General features: G+C 41.7%; 1 protein-coding gene across 1 annotated transcript; it reads left to right on the top strand.

The window, feature by feature from the left end:
* Positions 1-1,814: 1,814 nt before the first annotated feature.
* On the top strand, positions 1,815-20,963 carry upk3b (uroplakin 3b). Its single transcript, XM_072242874.1, has 6 exons — positions 1,815-1,987; positions 7,426-7,587; positions 9,641-9,869; positions 14,039-14,127; positions 16,134-16,260; positions 18,008-20,963. The coding sequence occupies exons 1-6, from the start codon at positions 1,927-1,929 to the stop codon at positions 18,129-18,131; spliced, it is 792 nt and encodes a 263-aa protein (XP_072098975.1). The 5' UTR covers positions 1,815-1,926; the 3' UTR covers positions 18,132-20,963.
* The last annotated feature ends 361 nt before the right edge of the window (positions 20,964-21,324 follow it).

Here is a 21,324-nt window from a genome sequence, read left to right as displayed (position 1 = left end):
GCTGTCTATGTCCGAAGATGTCCACAACTTTATCTCTGCCTGTCCCACTTGTTCCCAGAACAAGCCAATATGTCAACACCTTTCTGGTCTGCTCTGCTCCTTGCCTGTTCCTCACCATCCTTGGTCCTACGTCTCAGTGGATTTTATCATTGGTCTGCCTCCATCAGTTGGGAACACTATACCAATCTGATAGATATAGACTGGTTCTCTAAAGTAGCCCACTTCACTGCTCTCTCCAAGCCACCGGCAGCCATGAAACTGCCAGCCTCATGGTTTAGTGTGTGTTCAGGCTGCACGGATTCCCTCAGGGCATCGTGTCTGATCGAGTACCTCAGATCACATCCTGTTTCTGAACGGCATTCTGTTCTTTTTCGGGAGCTGTAGCCGGCCTTTTGTCAGGTTTTCACCCCCAATTTAATGGGCAGACTGAGAGAGGGAATCAGGAGCTGGAGACCACCCTGCCCTGCTTTGTCTCTTCCAACCTGAAGCTCTCTCACAAGTGAGAGAAAACCTGCTGATGTTGGAAATCAAAGCAACACACACAAAATGCTAGAGGAACTCAGCTGGCCAGGCAGCATCTGTGGAAAAGAGTACAGTCAACATTTCGGGCCAAGACCCTTCATCAGGACACATGAGTATACAGGATGAGAAGGTATTTGGGATCCTGACCTTCATTAGATTGAGCATCAAATACAAGAGCAATGAGGTTATAAAACACTTGGGCATGTCTCCGCTAGAGGACTGTATGTAGCTCTGATCACTATTCTATGTTCTGTGTAAACCAGCAACAATATAACAGCACTGGAGAAGGAGCAAAGGAGATCCACCAAGGTGTGGTCTCAGACAGAGCATTTTAGTTATGAGGAAATACTGATTAAACTAGGTCTGTGCCCCATGGAGTGAAGGAGGTTAACGGGGGACTTGGCTGAACTATATACTATGAGGGATGTAGCTGGGGTAGATGCAGGACTCTTTCACCCTTATCAGAGGAAAAGGAAGGTAGAGGACATAGACTGAGGGCAAAACAGAGGAGGGGATCTGACTGGGACCTTTCTCACCCAGATACAGGTGAGTGCCTGGAGTCCATTGCTAGGGTCACTAATGGAAGCAGAGTCACTGACTGCACTGAAGAGGTGCCTAGATGAGCATTTGCGTTGCTCAGGCATTGAATGCCTTTGGCTTAGTGTTGGAAGGTGGGATTAATAGGGACGGACGTGTCAGACTGCCCCATTCTATATGAATTGATGACTACCCCAATGGGTTGAAAATGCCCCTTTCATTTTGAAAGGATGGCCATTCTGGTAGTGTGATGGATTGAAACTAGCAAGTAGACTAATCAGCCTGGTAGGTAGGGTTCTGGTGGCTCCCAATCTCTCCATCCTGTCCTTGAAGAAAGATGGCAGCCAGATTATGCCTTATTTATTCAATACAGTTAGATCTTTATGTAGCTACTGACCAGGCAGTACCTTACAAATGAAAAAAAAACTATTGGAAGGAGCAGAGTAGGCAGTGGCTGTGAAGGATAGCTGGTAAACACCTTTTGCACTTCCTATTCCAGATTTTCAACATCTTTGGTGGCATTTTGCTTCTGGCTAAGGGCAGACGTGATTCAATCAACTTTTTAAGATAACTGATAACTATCAATTACAACAGCGTGAAGCATAGATACGGCGAACCATAAATAAAGACACCAAACCCTGAACTTTGCGTTGCTCGGGTCCGGACTGACGTAGGTATGGCTTTTGTTTAGGTTAATTGTTGTTAGACCTACCACGCCTTTCGGAAGACGCTACTCATAAACTCGTTCGGCCACAATTTCCAGAGTGAAAAGTATCTGTTCAAACCGCACAGGGGCAGAAAGGATTACCCGAGCAACGGTGAGCCCAGCAAGCATCCCGACCAGTAAAGGACTCAGGTCCCCAGCCAATGATGAAGTCGCTTACATACTTGGTGTTTCTCTGTGCTATGTGTGGTGCTGGATATGGAGGTAAATAAAGTGTTTTTCTTTCCTACAGCGATTCCATTTTAAGGCTCATTTCCAACGAATGGCCAGGCTTAGCCACTCGCTGTTACCCGGGGTGCCGACAGACATCAAAAATACTTGGGGAATTCCGTTTTGCACTGGTTCCTAGATTGCTGTAATTGCAGTGTAGATTTCTGCTGCTAACTAAAGGAGAGAACTTTTCCAGAAAGTTGCACAAGTTGGCAAATTGTTTTCAGGGATTTTTTTTAAATGTTTCAAATCTGAAGTTTCCACATTATCGGTGCAGGTGCATGGGGAAGTACGGGGTTGACGTTTCCCGATTAGAATTTCCAGATTGGTTCGCGTCCACTCGTTTACTTGTGATATTATTGTTATATCTGTTGTATTTTGTGGATGTTAGCCAGCAGGGTTTAGCTGCGGTGCTGTGTAAGGGCATATTTATAATTGCAACTTTAGTATAATTGAAATAAATGTTCTGCTTTCCATGACTTTAAGTCCTTCCGAGTGAATCGGAGACAGGCGTGGTCAGCTGCCGACTTGATTTGTAACGCTCAGTGCAGAACAAAGGACTGTTCTAGCTTCGTAATTTACCTTCCCTGACCGGCCGGCAGACTGGTTACAGTAAAAGTTCGGTGTAAAGAACTTTCCGGTGGCTGACCACGGTATCGGTGCGAGGAATCGTGGAGGCAAAATGAAACAGAAATTGTTGAAATAAAATATAAAATGCCAGAAACTCTCAGCAACATCTGTGGAGAGGTGGAAGAGCTCCCAGTCTACGTTTTCTCTTTTTACTTGAGGAATTATAGATCTCTGATATCAAATATTATTAACTCAGCCAGCCCCTAGCCTAAGAACATCCTCTATTGACACCAAACAAGTTAGCTTCCTAGATTCCACCGTGCCAGACCTCATGTTCCACTTCCTCACAGTACAGGTGAAGAAAGTGGCCAATTCTTTATAATTGACTTGTCTTCTGATCTTTTATTGATCCAGTTAGAGTTACTATTCTATAGATTTGCAGAGTATGCCCGCAGGAAAAAGAATTTCAGGGTTGTATGTAATGTCACATGTGCACTCTGATTACAAAATTTACTTTGAACATTAAGTGAGGGAAAATGGAACATTGAAGGAGAGTGAATGAGAGCTAAACTGGTGGTATTGTAAACACAAAATACTCTGCAGATGCTGGGGTCAAAGCAACACTCACAACATGCTGGAGGAACTCAGCAGGTCGGGCAGCATCCGTGGAAACGATCGGTCAACGTTTCGGGCTGGAACCCTTCATCAGGACAAAGGGCTTCGGCCTGAAACGTTGACTGCTCATTTCCACGGATGCTGCCTGACCTGCTGAGTTCCTCCAGCGTGTTCTGATGGTATTGTGTAAGGTTCTGCAGCAGAAGAGGTGAAATCAGAGCAATATTTCAGCTGAAACCATGACTATAAAGAAAGAATGTTGTGATTCAAAGTCAAGTTCATTTTGCAACAGGATTGATGAGATAGTGCTGGGGGGCAGCAAACGAATTCATGCCTTAGGATTGTAACGCTGTGAAGTGTGATTGGTATTGGGAGTAGATTTTGGGTGAGGTAGTAGAAGTTTGAACTCCTGAATCAGTCAGGAGAGAGTTTGAAAAGTGATGGGCAGTTGTAAAATCCCTTGGATAAATATGTTTGAGTGACCTTCAAGGCAGTTACCTTCATGACTTTGGCTCTTTTATTACTAGCTCTTACTCGATCTTGGAAGAAAGTCGTGAACTAAAGGGGAACATGTATGGCGGCAGTGCTGACAAACCCTCAGAACTGGTTTGCAGCTTGTGTGAGCAGGGTACTTGTGGTCAGAGGCAAAGGGTTTTGGTGTTGATGAGCAATTATCATTCCTTATGACATCTGGCAGTATTTACAGCTGCAGAATTTAGTAACCAATTGAAGCCTAAATTCTTATGAGATTGGGAGATAGTCTGCATCCATCAACTAGGAATTTAACCATTGGGCCATTGTAGATAGTGAATTGTTTATGGTTGACCAAAACCAGACAAACCATACATGTTTATTTCCCTTATTGAACTCAAGCGTGAGGAAATGTACTACAGTTGTTATAGTACAGATTTTGGTAGCCACAGCTCTAATGAACTCCATATTTCTTCCTTATCTATGGTTTCCCATTTTCGTTTTTCTCCATGTGTGGATTCATTGTATCGTGCCTTTCAGAGCTATAATACATCTCAAAGTGCTATTGAAGGCCCCATAAACAATGTGGATTAATGAACAGACAATTTGTTTCAGCCCACCTGGTTGTGGGGTAAGTGTTGATCAGACAATCCCTCTGCTCTTTATCAAAGTGGTTTTCAGCTGAGAGAGTAATGGAGCTTTGGGTGGGTATCATCTATGAGTGATCGCACCTCTGGAGCACTGTGCACTCGGGCCACTTTCTTCACCTGTACACCTGCTTGTTAATGCAAATATCTGATCAGCCAGTCGTGTTACAGCTACTCAATGCATCAACTACAGGCCAAGAGGTTCAGTAGTTATTCAGACCAAAATGTGATCCAAGTGACATTGACCATGGAATGATTGCTGGTGCCGGATGGGGGAGGTTTGAGTATCTCAGAGATTTCTGATCTCCTGGGATTTTCACACGCAACAGTCTATAGCGTTTATAGAGAATGGTGCAAAAAAACAATTTTAAAAAAATTCATTGAACGGCAATCCTGTGGGTGAAAACACCTTGTTAGTGAGAGGGATCAGGGAAAAATGGCTCAAGCTGACAGGAAGGTGGCAGCAACTCAATAACCACACATTATAAGTGTGCGTGCAGAAGGGAATCTCTGAGTTTGCAACACATTGAACCTTGAAGTGGACGTTCCCAAACAGCAGCAGAAGACCAGGAGCATACACCCAGCAGCCATTTTATTAGGTACAGGAGAGACCAGATAAAATGGCCACTGAGCGAATGTGTTCCCCCCTCTGCTATCTGCTGCTGAATCAACAATGGCAAGTTGGTAAGGCCTCTTCTTTTAAGCCTTGGGTTCAAACCCCATTCAAGAATTGTCATATAATCCAAATTGTCATAAAACTCAATATTGGATTGAGGAAGGGCTGTGTTGGGAGAGCTGAGCAAGGGAAGTGAACCAATTTTCTTGGCAAGTGTGAAAGGTTCTGCAGCCTTGTAGAAGAGCTAAGGATTCCTGCTCTACATGTGTTATTGTACAAGAATTTGTTTCCATTTTACATTGCTGAAGCCACCCCCGTAGTAGTTACGGAATTCCAATGAGCCTTCCATGGTCACCTCCCTTCTGCTTAGCAAACCTTCTCCCAACCCCTGAGTGAGGCTTCCGTGGCAAAATGACCCCACAGCTGGCTCCAATCTGTCTGGCAATTCAGGGCGTTCTATGCCTGAATCCCACAGAAAGTGGGTTAATCCAGACCCCTAGGCTGAATCATCTGACAAAGCTGCCAAGCAGTTTGAATGTGACATCCACAAACATTCAAGATCATACGTTTTGAATAGCTGAGGACACAACACTGGTCGTTTACCATCCCTGCCCACTAATCTCAAAAAGACACATTTATTCGTACATTTGCTTTTTTTTCCTGCTTTGTAAATACTAATGTGGTATTCCCATATTCTGAGCTTTTATTTTGTGCAGCAACATCTTCCAAACCTTAAGCTGCAGGAACTAAGTCACCCTCTCCCCCCAAAAAAAACTCCCTCATGGTCTTCTGACGGCTAGTTCTGATCAAATATGTCACATTAACTATTTGCTTTTATTTTATCTACATTTCTGATTACATCCTTAGAAAATTCAATTCGTTTTCATAAAACCATTATGACTCTGCCTTATCATAATGGATAATGTACTCAGGGGATTAGCTGAATATGTGAGCTGAAAGGTTGCAGAGCTTCCCACCTGTGTAATGAATCCAGGTACATGTCCTAGTGATCTCAACTGAGGAACAAGGTCACTTTGTATCTGCCCTTTATCTTAAATCAAGAATAACTGGTAGATCTGGTGCTGCTCCATTCATTTGTATAGTTTTCTTTAAATTGTATTTAAGTTATTAATAGTGCCTTTAAATACTTTACATGTTTAATGCAATTTTGCGAGCTTATTAGTGTTCAAACTTGTTTTGTTATCTCTTTTTAAGATTATTTACATGTTCTTCCTTTTTTCCTAAATGTGTCTCATCATTAGAGACATTAAGAAATGATGGAATGGCCATTGACATTAAGAAGCCCCTGGGAGGGATTTTGGTTTCTGCTGCTTGGAAGTTGGAATCTTCTTGATCCTAAGATCTTGTTATTCTTTGATTTTAATGCAACCACTGTGAAATCTTTTTAGTTGCTGTTCCCAGAGCCGTCACCTTTGTGGGAAGGTCAGGGCAGAAATTCCAGGAGAGTTTTGGAAGCCCCACAGTTGTAAGTGTTAAATGAACCATGAGGCTCATGCAAAGGGTGTATGCAGGGTGTGAACTGGCTCCAGCACAATTTGTCATATTATTGCTTTGCAGTGCCCTTTATAATACATTTTAGCAATTTTCCAATAAGTTAATCGACTTTCAGATCTATGTCTCCTTTTCCTAATTAGTGTTGTTACATTTGTCACCTTTCAATCCACTAGGACTGTTCCAGGATCTGAGGAATTTTGGAAATCACCAACCAATACAAATATTATCCTTCCATATCTTTTAGAACTTGTAAAATTTTAAGGACTTCCATTGCAGGACATTTATTGGCTTGTAGATCCATCAACTTCTCCTTTTCAATTTCCTTATTAATATCAACTGCTTTTTATGTGATCACTTTAGTGTTACCAACTGCCTAGTTTGTCTGGTTTGTTGTTTGTGAGTGTCTTCATTCTAGAACTTAGAACTATGGAAACACTAATACTGTACATAGGTACATGCATTTGCTCCTATGAATAGCAGAATTAATTTCCTCTCTCTTTCCAGGTTTGGTTACTCTTCTTTCTTATCTGTCTTATGTGCATTTGAAGCCAATTATTACAATGTTATAGAGTTATGGTTACTATATTGACCTATGAACAACATCCACTTATGAATATCTTTAAAAACAGAACCATTCATTATCCAAGAGTGACCTGCATCAGGAGCGAAAGGGATAAGCAAAAGGGAAACAGGAAAATATGTGCTAGGTGGGAATGCTGAGGTGTTAATTTGGAAAAATGGGTAATCAAATCTGTTTTCGCTGCTACAATATATTAGTTACTTTGAAAATTTCCAACTGCAACTTTCTCAGAGAATGTACTGTAAGGGTATATTTAAATATAGCACTGGAGAGGAAATACGTTTGCTGAGATGATATGCCATTGGGAATTTTAATTTGGTTTAGATGGACTGAGACTAAAAAACTCACTGACCGCTTTTAGCCTGATAGAATGCATCTGAATATTTAGTATTAAATTAGTTTCTTTTTAAAATTTCAGTTCCACAGCTGGTAGATTATGTCCCTGAATTATTGCAAGCTCCCGCGGAAGGAAAAATCACTCAGACAACAGCTGCGTTTCAACAACCACTCTGTGTATTTGATCAAATTGCTCCTTCCTGCAACTTCTGTGAGATTTGGTTGGTTGTCGATAACGCAATAAGTAAGTATCTTGTTGTTAGGCCTTATATTTTTTTCTTTAGAAGTGATTATACATTCTGGTTAGTTGTAAGATTTTTACTTACAGCTGATGAAAATTCTTCATAAGCTTTACTAGCCTTAAGGATCTATGCTTCGCAAGGTATTGGGAAAGGTGTTCACAGGGTTCTGATTCGCACTTTAATCCTCACTGTTACAGAATCAAAGGATGCCAGAATCTCAGTCCAACTCCACAAAATTTCCGTCTTGAAATGTCATTTTGCAGTTATCCCCCGAATGTTTAAGGCTTGCTTAACCTGAGTTATTTCCACCTGTAGTATTCACCAGTTGTACAAATTTCAAATGCACGATTCCAGTAAATCCGACAGTCAGCCAGCACCAGAGTGAGAGCTGAGAATTGCAGCCAGGGCTCTAATTTTCCAGCCTGTATAAGAAAAACAGTTTGATGCACAGTTGGTTTGGTGTTAAAAGTTAACTTTGGTGTTCACTGGACAGTGGAGAAATTGTATTTTTGTTGCAGAGTGAGTATTATTTTTGCCATTGGATAACATGTCCATTGTACCTGATTATAGAACTATGCTACTTAGATTTGTAGTTAGGTCAAGAATTGCATAGAATTCACAGCATTCAGCTCAATTGAGTTAACATTTTTATGACACCATATTGTCTACTTCATCTAAAACACTATCTGCATCTTCTACTGTTCCTTTCTCTCTTGTAGCTTGCCTCTAAGCTCATCCATACTATTCACCTCAACAAATCAATGTAACCAGCTCGAGGGCAAGGAAGTGCTTCCAGAACTCTTACTGACTTATATTTATAGATTCCCCTATATTTGAAAACACTTGTCTGTCTGATCAAATCCATTGTAAAATTTTCAAAATCTCTTTTATGTCATCGATGTTCTTCTCTTTTCCTAGAGAATGAGTACGTCTCTCATTTCCAGAGGACTAGAATATAAAAGCAAGGATGTAATGCTGAGGGTTTATGAGGTATTGGTCAGACTACATTTGGAGAATTGCGAGCTGTTTTGGTCCCCATATTTGCTGACATTGTAGAGGTCCAGACGATGTTTAGGAGAATGATCCTGGGAATGAAAAGGTTAACATATGGGAAGCATTTGATGGCTCGGGGCCTGTACTTGCTGGAGTTTAGAGGAATGGGGGTGGATTGGTGAGGTCTTATTGAAATCTACCAAATATTGAAAGGCCTAGATAGAGTGGACGTGGAAAGGATGTTACCTCTTGTCTGGCAGTCTAAGACTAGAGGACACAGCCTCAGAAAAAGAAGAATGTCCCTTTAGAACAGTGATGAGAAGGAATTTATTTAGAGGTTGGTGAATCTGTGGAATTCATTGCCACAGATGGCTGTGGAGGCCAAGTCAACCCAACGGGTATATTTAAAGTATAGGTTCATAGGTTCTTGATTATGAAGGGTGTCAAATGTTAAAGTGAGAAGATAGGAGAATGTAGACTTGATGGGCCAAATAGCCTAATTCAACCTCTGTTTTATGGTCCAAAGGTCTACTGGTTGCATTCCAACAAATGCTTCTCAGACTGTCTACAGAGTTTTACCATCTAGTTTTTCTTGTGGAGACTAAAACTGATCACAATACATTCAAATGTGATCCAAAGAAGGTTCTAAACATTTAATATGAATCTGCCTGTTTTCCAATTCTACCCCTCTAGAAATAACCCCCCAAAAATAGATTGGGCAATCCATTAACACTATCAACATCAATTGATAGTGTTAATTTTTTTTCAATGTGTACTCACAGCTTCTTCTAATTCACTATTCTATTTAGACCATGGGTTCCCAACTTGGGATCCACGGACCCCTTGCTTATTGGTATTCATCCGTGGCATAAAGAAGGTTGGGAACCCCTGATCTAGACCCTGGAATAAATTGCAAATGGTTACTGTGAGTGGAAGAATGTAATGAATAGCAGTGTTTCATATCATAACACCTAGTTGATTTCAGCAGTTCTGATGATAGCTTGCATCCTGAATTTAAGAAGCCTCGAACTGACCGACAACTTTGTTCACTCTCAAACACAGCGAATTTAGGCTTTGACAGGAATAATTCACATGTGAATCCTGCTGATTACATGTCCAAAGATTTTGCGAAGAATGGTTTTTACCTGACTGTAAAGACTGCGAGAGATCAGTATCGATGTCCTATGGATATGTCTAATACTACTATGCTCTACGTCATTCGAGTTGGAAATGAAACATCTTGTACTTCTGACAACTGCAACAAGCCCTTAACTACTGGTTCGACTTTCAGGTAAGATATATCATGAAAGAGGTACATCAACCAATTAACACACATCAAAGTTGCTGGTGAACGCAGCAGGCCAGGCAGCATCTCTAGGAAGAGGTACAGTCGACGTTTCAGGCCAAGACCCTTCGTCAGGACTAACTGAAGGAAGAGTGAGTAAGGGATTTGAAAGTTGGAGGGGGAGGGGGAGATCCAAAATGATAGGAGAAGACAGGAAGGGGAGGGATGGAGCCAAGAGCTGGACAGGTGATTGGCAAAAGGGGATACGAGAGGATCACGGGACAGGAGGTCTGGGAAGAAAGACAAGGGGGGAGGACCCAGAGGATGGGCAAGAGGTATATTCAGAGGGACAGAGGGAGAAAAAGGAGAGTGAGAGAAAGAATGTGTGCATAAAAATAAGTAACAGATGGGGTACGAGGGAGAGGTGGGGCCTTAGCGGAAGTTAGAGCAGTGATCATCAACATCAACCAATTGTCGTTTTATAGACCAGACTAAGTATAAAGGCCTTTATTCTGTTGCAACTTGACATGGCTCAAAAAGGACAATTTGCTGGACATGGAAGCAGATAGTAATTGGCATTATAGTGGTTAATCCAAGGTCCTAGACTTTTGATCTGGAACAATGTTGACCATGAAACTTCTGGCTGGGTTGACTGTTAACTTCATCTGAAATGGTCTTGTGATCCAAGGCCATATTGGAATTGGTTTATTATTGTCCCGTGTATTGAGGTACAGTGAAAATCTTGTGCAGTGTACTTTATACTTATTGTCGCCAAACAATTGATACTAGGATGTACAATCATCAGTGATATTTGATTCTGCACTTCCCGCTCCCTGGATTACAAATCGATAGTAAATATTAAAAATTTAAATTATAAATCATAAATAGAAAACAGAAAAATGGAAAGTAAGGTAGTGCAAAATAACTGAGAGGCAGGTCCGGATATTTGGAGGGTTCGGCCCAGATCCAGGTCAGGATCCGTTCAGCAGTCTTATCAGAGTTGGAAAGAAGCTGTTCCCAAATCTGGCCGTACGAGTCTTCAAGCTCCTGAGCCTTCTCCCGGAGGGAAGAGGGACGAAAAGTGTGTTGGCTGTGTGGGTCATAAGAATTGTGGAATGTAAGGACTGCTCACAAATTTAAAACCATTAGTGCATTGAGGTGGTACAGTTAAATCAATGCAGAATAAAATGCAGCAATTACAGAGAAACTGAAGTTCAGGTAGACAGTAAGGTAAAAGATCATAATGAGGTAGATTGTGAGATCAAGAGTCTATCTTATCATACGAGAGGACCACATACATCCATAGATTAGTTAAGGATAAAAACTTTTCTTCCCTTAAGAATATAAATGATCTGGCTGTGTGTTTATAGCAATCCACTAGTTCTGTAAAATCATGGAATTTCTTTTAAGAGTTACAAGCTATTCAGTTAAGAGGGGAATTCAGGGATACACAGTAAGTGCTGATTTTAATGGTGAAATCCATATACCATGAGTGGATATATTTAAAAAATGGTCTCAGCTATTGGACAAAGTGTTGCATCAACTTTGAACTTAAAACGATCTTGGTAATTTTGATGACCACAAACCTAAGCAAAACGGGCGAGGTTTATTTCATTTGACAAAACCTTGAGAAATCTTGCAGTCACAGGAAGGTGGTCTGGGGAGAGTGGGGAAATAAGTTGGGGGAGGAGGGGCAAGATGCATTGGGATTTTACAGTTCAGTATTCAGTGCCTTGTCTCAATTTTGTGCAGGTGTGTTTGGCATCTACCAGCAATGAAGCCAGGTAACTCTGTGGTCAATTCTAGTGCCTTGTAGGGTCTACAGCACGAAACATTCCAGCTGCATGTCCTCCCGAAACAAACAGTTGCTGATTGAACAAACAACTGGGGCTGATTGCACTGTAAGCTCAGGACCTGCGGTTTCTGGTTAAAGTCTGCTGCTTGCTAGAGAACCTACTTATGTTGGGGAAAAGCACTGCAGATGCTGGAAATCCGAGACAAAACCATGGTGTGCTGGAAATGCTCAGCAGGTCTGGCAGCATCAGTGAGGAGAGAAACTTGAGTTGACATTTCTGGTCAGGGATCCATCATCAGAACAGGAAAAGTAAGGAAACAGATTTGTTTTAAGTAGCAATGGAGGGACAAGGGTAGAGAGGATATCTGTGATGGCGTGAAGACTAATTGTAAGCCAATAGTTTAAAAGCCAACAGTGGAACAAATGTTACAGAGGCAACATGAAATGGAGCAAATCGGTGAAATAAAATGTACTCACCATGTGAAATAAAGAAGAACTTACTTAAAATTGTTTAACTCCCTATTAAGTCTAAGGGTTTCACTGCGCCCGGTTAAAGATCAGGTACTTTTATATAGGTTTATACTGGGCATCATTGGAGCAATATAGGATGCTTAAGATAGAGAGGACAGAACGAGAGTGGGACAGAGAATTAATGTGACCCAACACCGGAAGCTTGGGGTCACTTGGCAGATTGAATAGAGATGTTCTACAATCATCCAATCTGCACTTGGCTTCTCCAGTGCACAGGAGATCATATTAGGAGCACTGAATGCAGAACACAAGATTCGGAGAAGTGTAAGTGAATTGCTGCTTCACCAGCAAGGACTGTTTTATGTTCACAAAAGTGGGGAAGGAAGAGGGGCAGCTTGAGAAAGTGCTAGGGTAGAGTGAGGGCTAGGCGGAGATGGAAGAGTGAACCAAGGAGGTGCAGAAGGAGGAAGATGTGGAGGCTGAAAGGGGAGAAGAGTGGAGTGGAAGATGAATTTGGTGGCACAATCCAATTTGAAACTGGTGGAAATTACAGACAAAAATCTGGTGGCATGCTAGAGGAGGAGGGGAATCCTATCCTACCTTGGCTGGGAGGGGTGGTACTCTGCGATTCCTTTCAACTGTGATGGGGGAAAAGGTCCTGGTTAAGGGAAAAGGAAGACATCTCAGAGGTACTGGTTACTGGATCAGGTACAAAGTGGGAAGGAGTTGGGAGAATAAAATGGCATTCTTACAGCATGTAGGCTGAGAGGTGTGCTGAGATAGCTGTGGATTAACGGTGGATATTGGTAGCTACCCTATTCCCCTGACTCTGAGATGCCAAGAACGGGAAGGAAGGAGTCAAATATGGATCTTGTGACTGTCAGGGCAAGTTGGAAACTAGTAGGAAAGTAAATTAAATTCTTGATTTTACATGATTGCAAGAATCAGTCATCAATAATCCAGAACAACTGAGGAAGGAGGGTAATGAAAACAGAAGCTAGGACTGTTCCACATATACAGCAAAGGGAAGGGCATATATTGGGTCCATAGGAATGCCCAAAGCTATACCTTTGATCGGAAGGAGTGAGTGGACTTGAAGGTGGTTGTACAGGTTCAACCAGGTGAAGGAGGGGACTTGTTCAGCCTCTGTTCAGGGAAGAACTAATCTGATTGGGGTTGACCGTGTGGATGGATTGTACGATTGTAAAGTGAACCTGTTGGGAACAAGAATCTGGAAATGGTGTAGGCATCAGAAACATTGTGAATGTAAGGACAATTATAGTAAGTCCTGTAAGTTCTATGGGTGAGAGCATTATGAAATGATGGGTCCACCAGGAAAATCCTGATTGTGATTCCAGGGAAGAGCCAGAAGACAGATGCATAGCATGAGGCTGGGGACTGTAGAGGGATAATCCTCGGAAGGAATGAGGTTGGTAGGTGTCTGGGAGTCAATCGCCTGATGTTCTGTGGTGGTGTCATGCTGCAGTGGGAGATAGGAGATGTCCAAGAGCTGACATTCTTAATATTTCAGGTAAACCCTTTTTTTTTTCAACACCTGTGGCAGTAATTCTTCATTTCTATTTTACACTTCAGGTTTCATTTTCTCCCAAATGCTGTTTTTTTTTAAAAAAAAGTAATTATCACCTTGACAACTTTGGTCTGCACCTCGTTCCAAACGTTCCCTCTCTCCCTCCAGCCCTTACCCTCTCTGTACCTTTAAACAAGCTTGTCTACTCTTTTTTTTTCCAATTCTGAAAAAGGATCCTTGACTGGAAACCTCTCTCCATAGATGCTGCCTGACCTACTGAATACTATTAGCATCCTAGACTTTGCAGCTGATTAGATTAACCAAGTTGTGATGTGGAGGCCAAATTCAATACTAATTTTTAATTTTTCTTCTTGTTTTCAGAGTGCGTTATATTTTGAGGCATCCATTTAGAAACACGGACAATGTTGTTGCAATGACAAAGTGGTCCGCCAGTATCAAGCTCCTGGATGGTAAGTGTTAATGACCTTGCAGAGACTGATTATATTTGTACACCAATACTACTGATTGTATAGCTGGAATAGGGAGTCAAGAAGTTATATGTCACTTGGGCACTGAGGCTCCCAAATAAACCCTGATATTGACCCGTATGCAACACGGTGGTGTTGTGGCTAGTAGAACGCGTTACAGTACAGGAAACCTGGGGTCAATTCCCACCGCTGCCCGTAAGGCGTTTATACGTTCTCTCTGTGCACAAAAGTGTACTGGTTGGTAGGTTAATTGGTCATTATTAATTGTCCCGTGATTAGGCGAGGATTAAATCGGGGGATTGCTATGCGGTACGGCTCTAAGAGACAGAGGGGCCTATTCCGCAATGTATCTTAATAAATACAATAAGTCATGTCCACTTCACGGATTCTCTGCAGTTGAATATCTTTGTTGGAAGTTTTTTGTCCACCAGAGAAACCAGGGGAGGCCCTTAGTGTGTCTCCAGCCTCTGTGCAGACAACACTGGAGTCACAGCGTCAGAGGGCCGTACAGCACAAAAACAGATCCTTCAGCCCATTACCTCTGTTACACCCTTCCACATCCTCTCATTTGCCTGGAATAGGTCCGTATCCTTCTATGCCTTGCCAATTGAAGTGTCTTTCTAAAAGCCTCTTGGCATCAGATTGCACCACCTCCTCTGGGAACGTGTTTCAAATAGCATTTACCCTCTGTGTAAAAACAAAAAAAAAAAACTTGCCCCCACCAGATCCCCACTGAAATTCCTTCCTCTCACCTTAAACCTGTGCTCTCTTACCTGTAACTCCCCTGCCATGGGAAAAAGATTTTTACTACCCCATGCCCCTCTTGATCTCAAAAATTGCTGGTGAACGCAGCAGGCCAGGCAGCATCTCTAGGAAGAGGTACAGTCGATGTTTCGGGCCAAGACCTTTCGTCAGGACTAACTGAAGGAAGAGTGAGTAAGAGATTTGAAAGTGGGAGGGGGAGATCCAAAATGATAGGAGAAGACAGGAGGGGGAGGGATGGAGCCAAGAGCTGGAAAGTTGATTGGCAAAAGGGATATGAGGCTGGAGAAGGGAGAGGATCGTGGGACGGGAGGCCTAGGGAGAAAGAAAGGGGGAGGGCAGCCTCTTCTTTCAGTTAGTCCTGACGAAGGGTCTCAACCCAAAACGTCGACTGTACCTCTTCCTATAGACGCTGCCTAGCCTGCTGCGTTCACCAGCAATTTTTGTGGGTGTTGCTTGAATTTCCAGCATCTGCAGTTTTCCTCATGTTTGCCCCTCTTGATCTCATGTACTTCTACCAGGTCACCTCTCAGCCTCCTTCACTCCAGTCAAAACAAGCCCAGACTCTCCCACTCTCCCACTCTCCCCCTCTCCCCCTCTCCGGGAAACATGCTGGCGAATCTACAATGCACATTCTCCAGTGAAATCAGATCCTAAAGACTAGAATCAGACTTGGGTCACCGGAGTTGTGAAGCAGCTGTACTAAATACTGCACTTTCCTGCTGGCGTCAGTAGAAACTTGCAGAAAGTTAGTCACAACACTGAGAAGTTCCGAGCAATCTTGTTGACAGGGTACATTTCTTATCCATGGATCTGTTACAAGTTCCAATGCAGAAACCATTGATTTCCAGTGCTGGGAACTCTTTTGTAGTTTCACTTTCTCCTGAAAAACTTCTTGTATTTCCCTTTCAAAAAGTATCCCTGTTCTTTTTAAATGACATTTTAGATGAAACCTCTATAGCCGCAAGTTGAGATCAGTTTGGAAAATGTCTGATGTTGACTTCACTGTATGCAAAATATACAAAAAGAAAAAGCTGGAAACATTTGGAATAAAAACAGAAAGGGTTCATCAGCTTCTGTACAAGGGCTTGCCAGGTTCTTGTTTTCTCAAACTAATTGTATCGTCAGCCAGTTGCTATTTCTGCTTTGTGTTTGACATTTGTGGGAGAGGTGGAAGTGGATGCCAAGTATTTTTTTTTAACTTTAGTCTTGTTTTTTACCTTCAGCTGTGGATTACAATAACCTCAACACCTCGACAAGGCGCAGTGGAGGCATGGTTGTCATAACAACCATACTCTCTATCCTGCTGTTTTTGCTGCTGTTATTGTTTATCACTTTGCTCGCCATGGCTTGGTAAGTTAAACTTTCTGGGGCTTCAGTCATGCTCTTGAAATGGGAGGTTTTGGCAGCTATAGGCTCTGGGAACATTAGGTTCTTTTCTACAGAAGATAATCTGCCTTCCCTCCCCAACCCAATCCTACCTCACTACTTCCCCTGAAAGGAGGAGCTTTTATTACCTTCGCCTCAGGTGTTGGCAGCTTCTTCAGGAGTTTAGTCAATGTGCTCCCACCCTTGTACCGTCCCACGCTAAATTAACTGCAAACTGGCTTCTCCACTCCGGAGCTCTCATTAGATTAGATTAGATTAGATTAGATTAGATTCAATTTTATTGTCATTGTGCCGAGTACAGATACAAAGCCAATGAAATGCATTTAGCATCTGACCAGAAATGCAAAGAATAGTGTTATTTACAAAATAATTGTGAACAAAAAGGTGCTACAGCACACAAATATAGAAGTACTGAGACGGTAAAATACGGATGCAATACTGCTTAGCGCTGTGATGAGAGGTTCAGCCTCAGGGAAGAAGCTCTTCCTGTGCCTGCTGGTGCGGGAGCGGAGGCTCCTGTAGCGCCTACCGGATGGGAGGAGAGTAAAAAGTCCATGGTTAGGGTGAGATGCATCCCTGATAATGCTTTTCGCCCTGCCCAGGTGGCGTTTATGGTAGATGTTCTCAATGGTGGGCAATTAGGTGTCGATAGCCTTGCATGAGATTATAGACCTAAAGCAATACTCTCCACTGGCAAGAAAAAATCTGCAGATGCTGGAAATCCTTCGTTCTGCCAGAGGGTCTCAGCCAGAAACGTCGACTGTTACTCTTTTTCCGTAGATGCTGCCTGGCCTGCTGAGTTCCTCCAACATTTTGTGCGTGTTGCTCTCTCCATTGGTGCACCTGTGAGGCTGAGTGGTTCCAGCACACCCGGTCATTACTTCAGATTTTCACTAGTATTACGCTTCTGAACCATTTTTTCCCTACTTACATCTATATTTTTGTAATTGATGAGAAATGATAGTTCAGAAAAATCAAATAAACATCAATAGTTTTGCAAGCTCTTAGGATTCTTTTCATGTGTTTGCTTGTAATAGTGCCCTGCCTTAATTTCCCAAGGATTTTAAGGCAACCCTGGAGGTCCATTTTCACTGAGATTGTATCACATACATAACCAATTAACAGCAGTAGGTTGAGTACAATTCCTTGTCACAGACACCGTTGAGCTACTCACTGCATAGTTCCCTCACAAATCCCTCCAAACTCAGTCAGCTAATGCGTTGCCATGCGTAAAACTGAGGGGCAGAGACTGGAACTAAAAACAGAAAATGCTGGAAGGACTCAGCTGGTCAGGTAGCATCTGCGGAAAGAGGAACAGAGTTAACGTTTCCGTTTGAAGATCCTGCTTCAGAACTGGGTGCTAGAGAGCAAAGCTTTTCCAAAATCCACCTGTCATCACGTTGGGGTGACAATGGAATCTGCTGTGAAGTGTCACACCGCTTCCCCTCAAGTGGAAGGGCAAAGGATCTCTTGCCATGTATGCCTGAGATCACACATGGCTACTCAACTACACACAAAGCGGTTACTTAGTTTAAGTATTTGCAATCTGGGATATTGGTGGGAGTGCAACATCTTGAGAAAGAATTTAAAAAAGATAAAATTAGCCTAATTTATTTTTCTCAGATGATGGTTTCATATTCACTTCATTTAATCTGTTCCACATTATGTATCAATAGATATTGACTTTTGTACATTTTCCTTTACATTACAGTTGCAGACCGTCCACCTCAAGCAACTTCTCTGAACCTATAACCACATTTGGCTCCCTTCGCCGATACAACACCCACAGCTTGCAAAACAAAGGAAACATCATCACTGCAAAAGGGAACTTCTAAAGCAATGAGAACGATGCTAATACTGACTATATCTACATGAATCCAGCAGCCTTCCTCCCCCTGAGAACCTCACCCACTCTCTGATCACACAGCAGAATATCCCAGGTAACTTTGCTGTGCTGGTGTTTGGAACAATGAAGTGTCCCACATGCTGATGATCCAGACGTTAACTGTGGATAATCCCATGGTCAGTTTCTCTCCCTTTTAGATAACAGAGGTCTCCTTTCTCAACGTGAAAATATGCATGCAAAGTGATAGAAAAATGTTTTGTATTTAAGTTGACGAACGACTGTTTTAAACCTCCTACACTTGTACACTCCAGCACTGCCTGATACGCTGGCTGCACACATCATCCTAAACCTTACAGCAAAGGGAAACCTTTCCACTGTTATAGAATCTATATGAAGCCTATTTTGTCCCAAAGATTCCAAAAAAGTTTGATTTAATGTATTACTATTGCCTGATCTGACATTGGTTCGCAGAGCAATAACGTCGCTGCCCAGTTCTTGGCCTTTCAGAATCGGAATCAGGTTTATTATCACCAGCGTGTGTCATCAATTTGTTACTTAGCAGCAGCAGTTCAATGCAATACATAAGATAGAAGTAGAAAAAAAAGTAAGTAAATAAATAAATTACAGTATATGCATATTGAGTAGATTAAAAATCGTGCAAAAACAGAAATAATATATACTAAAAAAAGTGAGGTAGTGTTCATGGGTTCAATGTCCATTTGGGAAATGGATAGCAGAGGGGAAGAAGCTGTTCCTGAATCGCTGTTCCATTAAGGTGTTCCTGTGTACTTGGGCATCTGCCTTTCCTTATCCAACAGTTGGCCAACGTGTTTCTGATAAGCCTTCCACTTCATCCAGTGCCTGTTATCTGGATCGCTGTGCCAAGGAATGGGTTCAGTTCCATTAGAGTTTTCTTGTGGATTGGGAACTCATTGCAGTCCAATAGATGAACTTCTACTTCCTCGTTGCTGCCCGACTCTCTCTCAATTTTTTTTAAATATTTTCTAAGCAATTGACACTCTTTTCCACTATGAAGCTCTTTGATCAGTATGCTGCTAGGTCAAAGTAATGTTGTATCAATCTCACACCGGACTTTCCACTTCCATCACGTAACTGAGTCAGTATTGAGATGAAAACACAACTGCTTAGCCTAATCACACACAACTTTGTGCTAGAATGGAGAGCTGACCATATCTCTAAATTTCCAGATGGAAATTTTTCCCCACTGCCAGGGAGACTCTTAAAACTTGTACAATTTTGAACATTTTTTCTTTTTGCTGCCAGCAAGGCACTACATGAATAAAGAAAGATTCAAAACCAAGTGGATATTGTGGAGATTTGTTTGAGAATCTTTCAGATAGGAAGAGACTAAGAGTGAAATATATGGCAGGCGAGAGGCATTTCTCATTTCACAGCCTCGCCTTTGCTACCTAATGTCAATGAACCTATGAATGATACTATTATGTGAGAATAGGTTAAGGTGCTTAACTCCATACGTTTCAATCATGAGCACATTATTAATCTGGCACCATCTCTATCTGGATTTTTATAGATGGGTCTAACAAGCTAATGACTTCAAGAATTCAAACCTTTCTAATTGTGATTGGATATCCAAAGAATTCTAAACATAATACACCCAGCATTACATTCACGGTGTTATTACAGTTGTTGAAGATGATGTGCTAACACACAGAGTATTAAGCATTCACTGTTTTCCCATAAGGTAGATTGAGTTAGAAAGGAGAGATAATCCAGCCCAGCTTCTTCCTACAGTGAAGCAGCAAATGTCTGCAGCTTAGATACCTTTACTTCAAGAGCAGTAGAGGACAGGGAAAGGCAGATAAATCAACTCTTGTTCAGGCAATATTTATGAAGTCAAGGTAGAAAGCCCAGAGAGGAGAAACTGCAGAAACAATGGAATGAATGTTGAAGTATTGAACAGAAAAGAGGTGGGAATGCTGAATGGTTGGTTTGCATTGAGAAGCACTGTATTCAGGTGTACTGAGGATCCAAAGAGTAAACTTTGGAACACCAGAGTGTACAATCACATGCCTTGTGACATTTCAGACAATCCACCCTTCAGTAGCTTTGTGAAGAGCATTACCATCCTTAGGACAAGAGTAGGAAAATCCCCAAAAACTGCAGATTTTGGAATCACTGGAATCTTCCTCAAGACCGGGATATGTTACAAGTGGGTAGAGGTATGGTGACCTGAGGAACAAAATGTGCACCCAGGAAGGGACATGGAGAAACATGCCTAAAGGTTAAACATGATGTTAGCAGCAGGTAAAGGCGAAACTGTTGAGGTTTATCAGAGGCTCAATGGAGACAGAGAGAATTCATGGATTGCAGAATGATAAGCATGACTATTGGCTGAAGGGGAAAGCTGTAGTGGTACAGAAGTCTGCTGAAAGAACTTGTTGTTAATATAACGTTGATTAGAATTGCAACACTATAGGAGTTTCTGAAACACAATATGACTTGTGACTTTGAGAGCGCTTTGAACACAAATACAGGGAAGTTGCTGCCTACTGGCAGTATCACAGTTCTTCCTGAAGCTAACAACATTTAAAAAAAAAAATAGATTTGTTCTGTGAGCTTGCACAATACAGTAACAATGGAAGATCCCAATCTCAGATATGTGGCAGATTGATGTGCTAAGAAAACCTGCCCAGTTCTATAAAGTAACATTTATTCTGCATGATATTTTATGCAATACTTTTGTATATTATTATGTTACCAGGATTCTTTTGTTCATTCTTAACACTGTGGGGGGTATTGTATATGTAAAATGTAAACTAATTCCTAACATAAAATAATAAAAGAACAACTTAAAATTATGTGTGAATATTATCTTTGAACTATAATAAAGGAAGCACTCCACAATAATTTTGCCTAACAACCCACACATTGTAAGGTAAGGGAATAAAGAAATACTTTTTATCAGAGCTATTCTATTCAAATTAGTCTTTTCCCAATTTGACTCGCTCTTGTGTTGTTGATATTACTCAGATGAACCAGTTGAATATGGTCTTGGAGTTTCATTAATTGGCCTCTTGTTATCAATCACTCCCACCCAACATCTGACTCACGACCATTCCAATTACAAGCAGAACAATGCTTCATTATATACTGTAACAATAGAAGTCTTGACTGACAATCTTTGAACTATGTTTATTGTA

This window comes from Mobula birostris, chromosome 25 (genome assembly GCF_030028105.1).
Source record: "Mobula birostris isolate sMobBir1 chromosome 25, sMobBir1.hap1, whole genome shotgun sequence".
In the NCBI taxonomy this organism is placed as follows: Eukaryota; Metazoa; Chordata; class Chondrichthyes; order Myliobatiformes; family Myliobatidae; genus Mobula; species Mobula birostris.
Note: the sequence above shows the minus strand (reverse complement) of the source record. Positions and strands in the feature narration are given on the sequence as shown.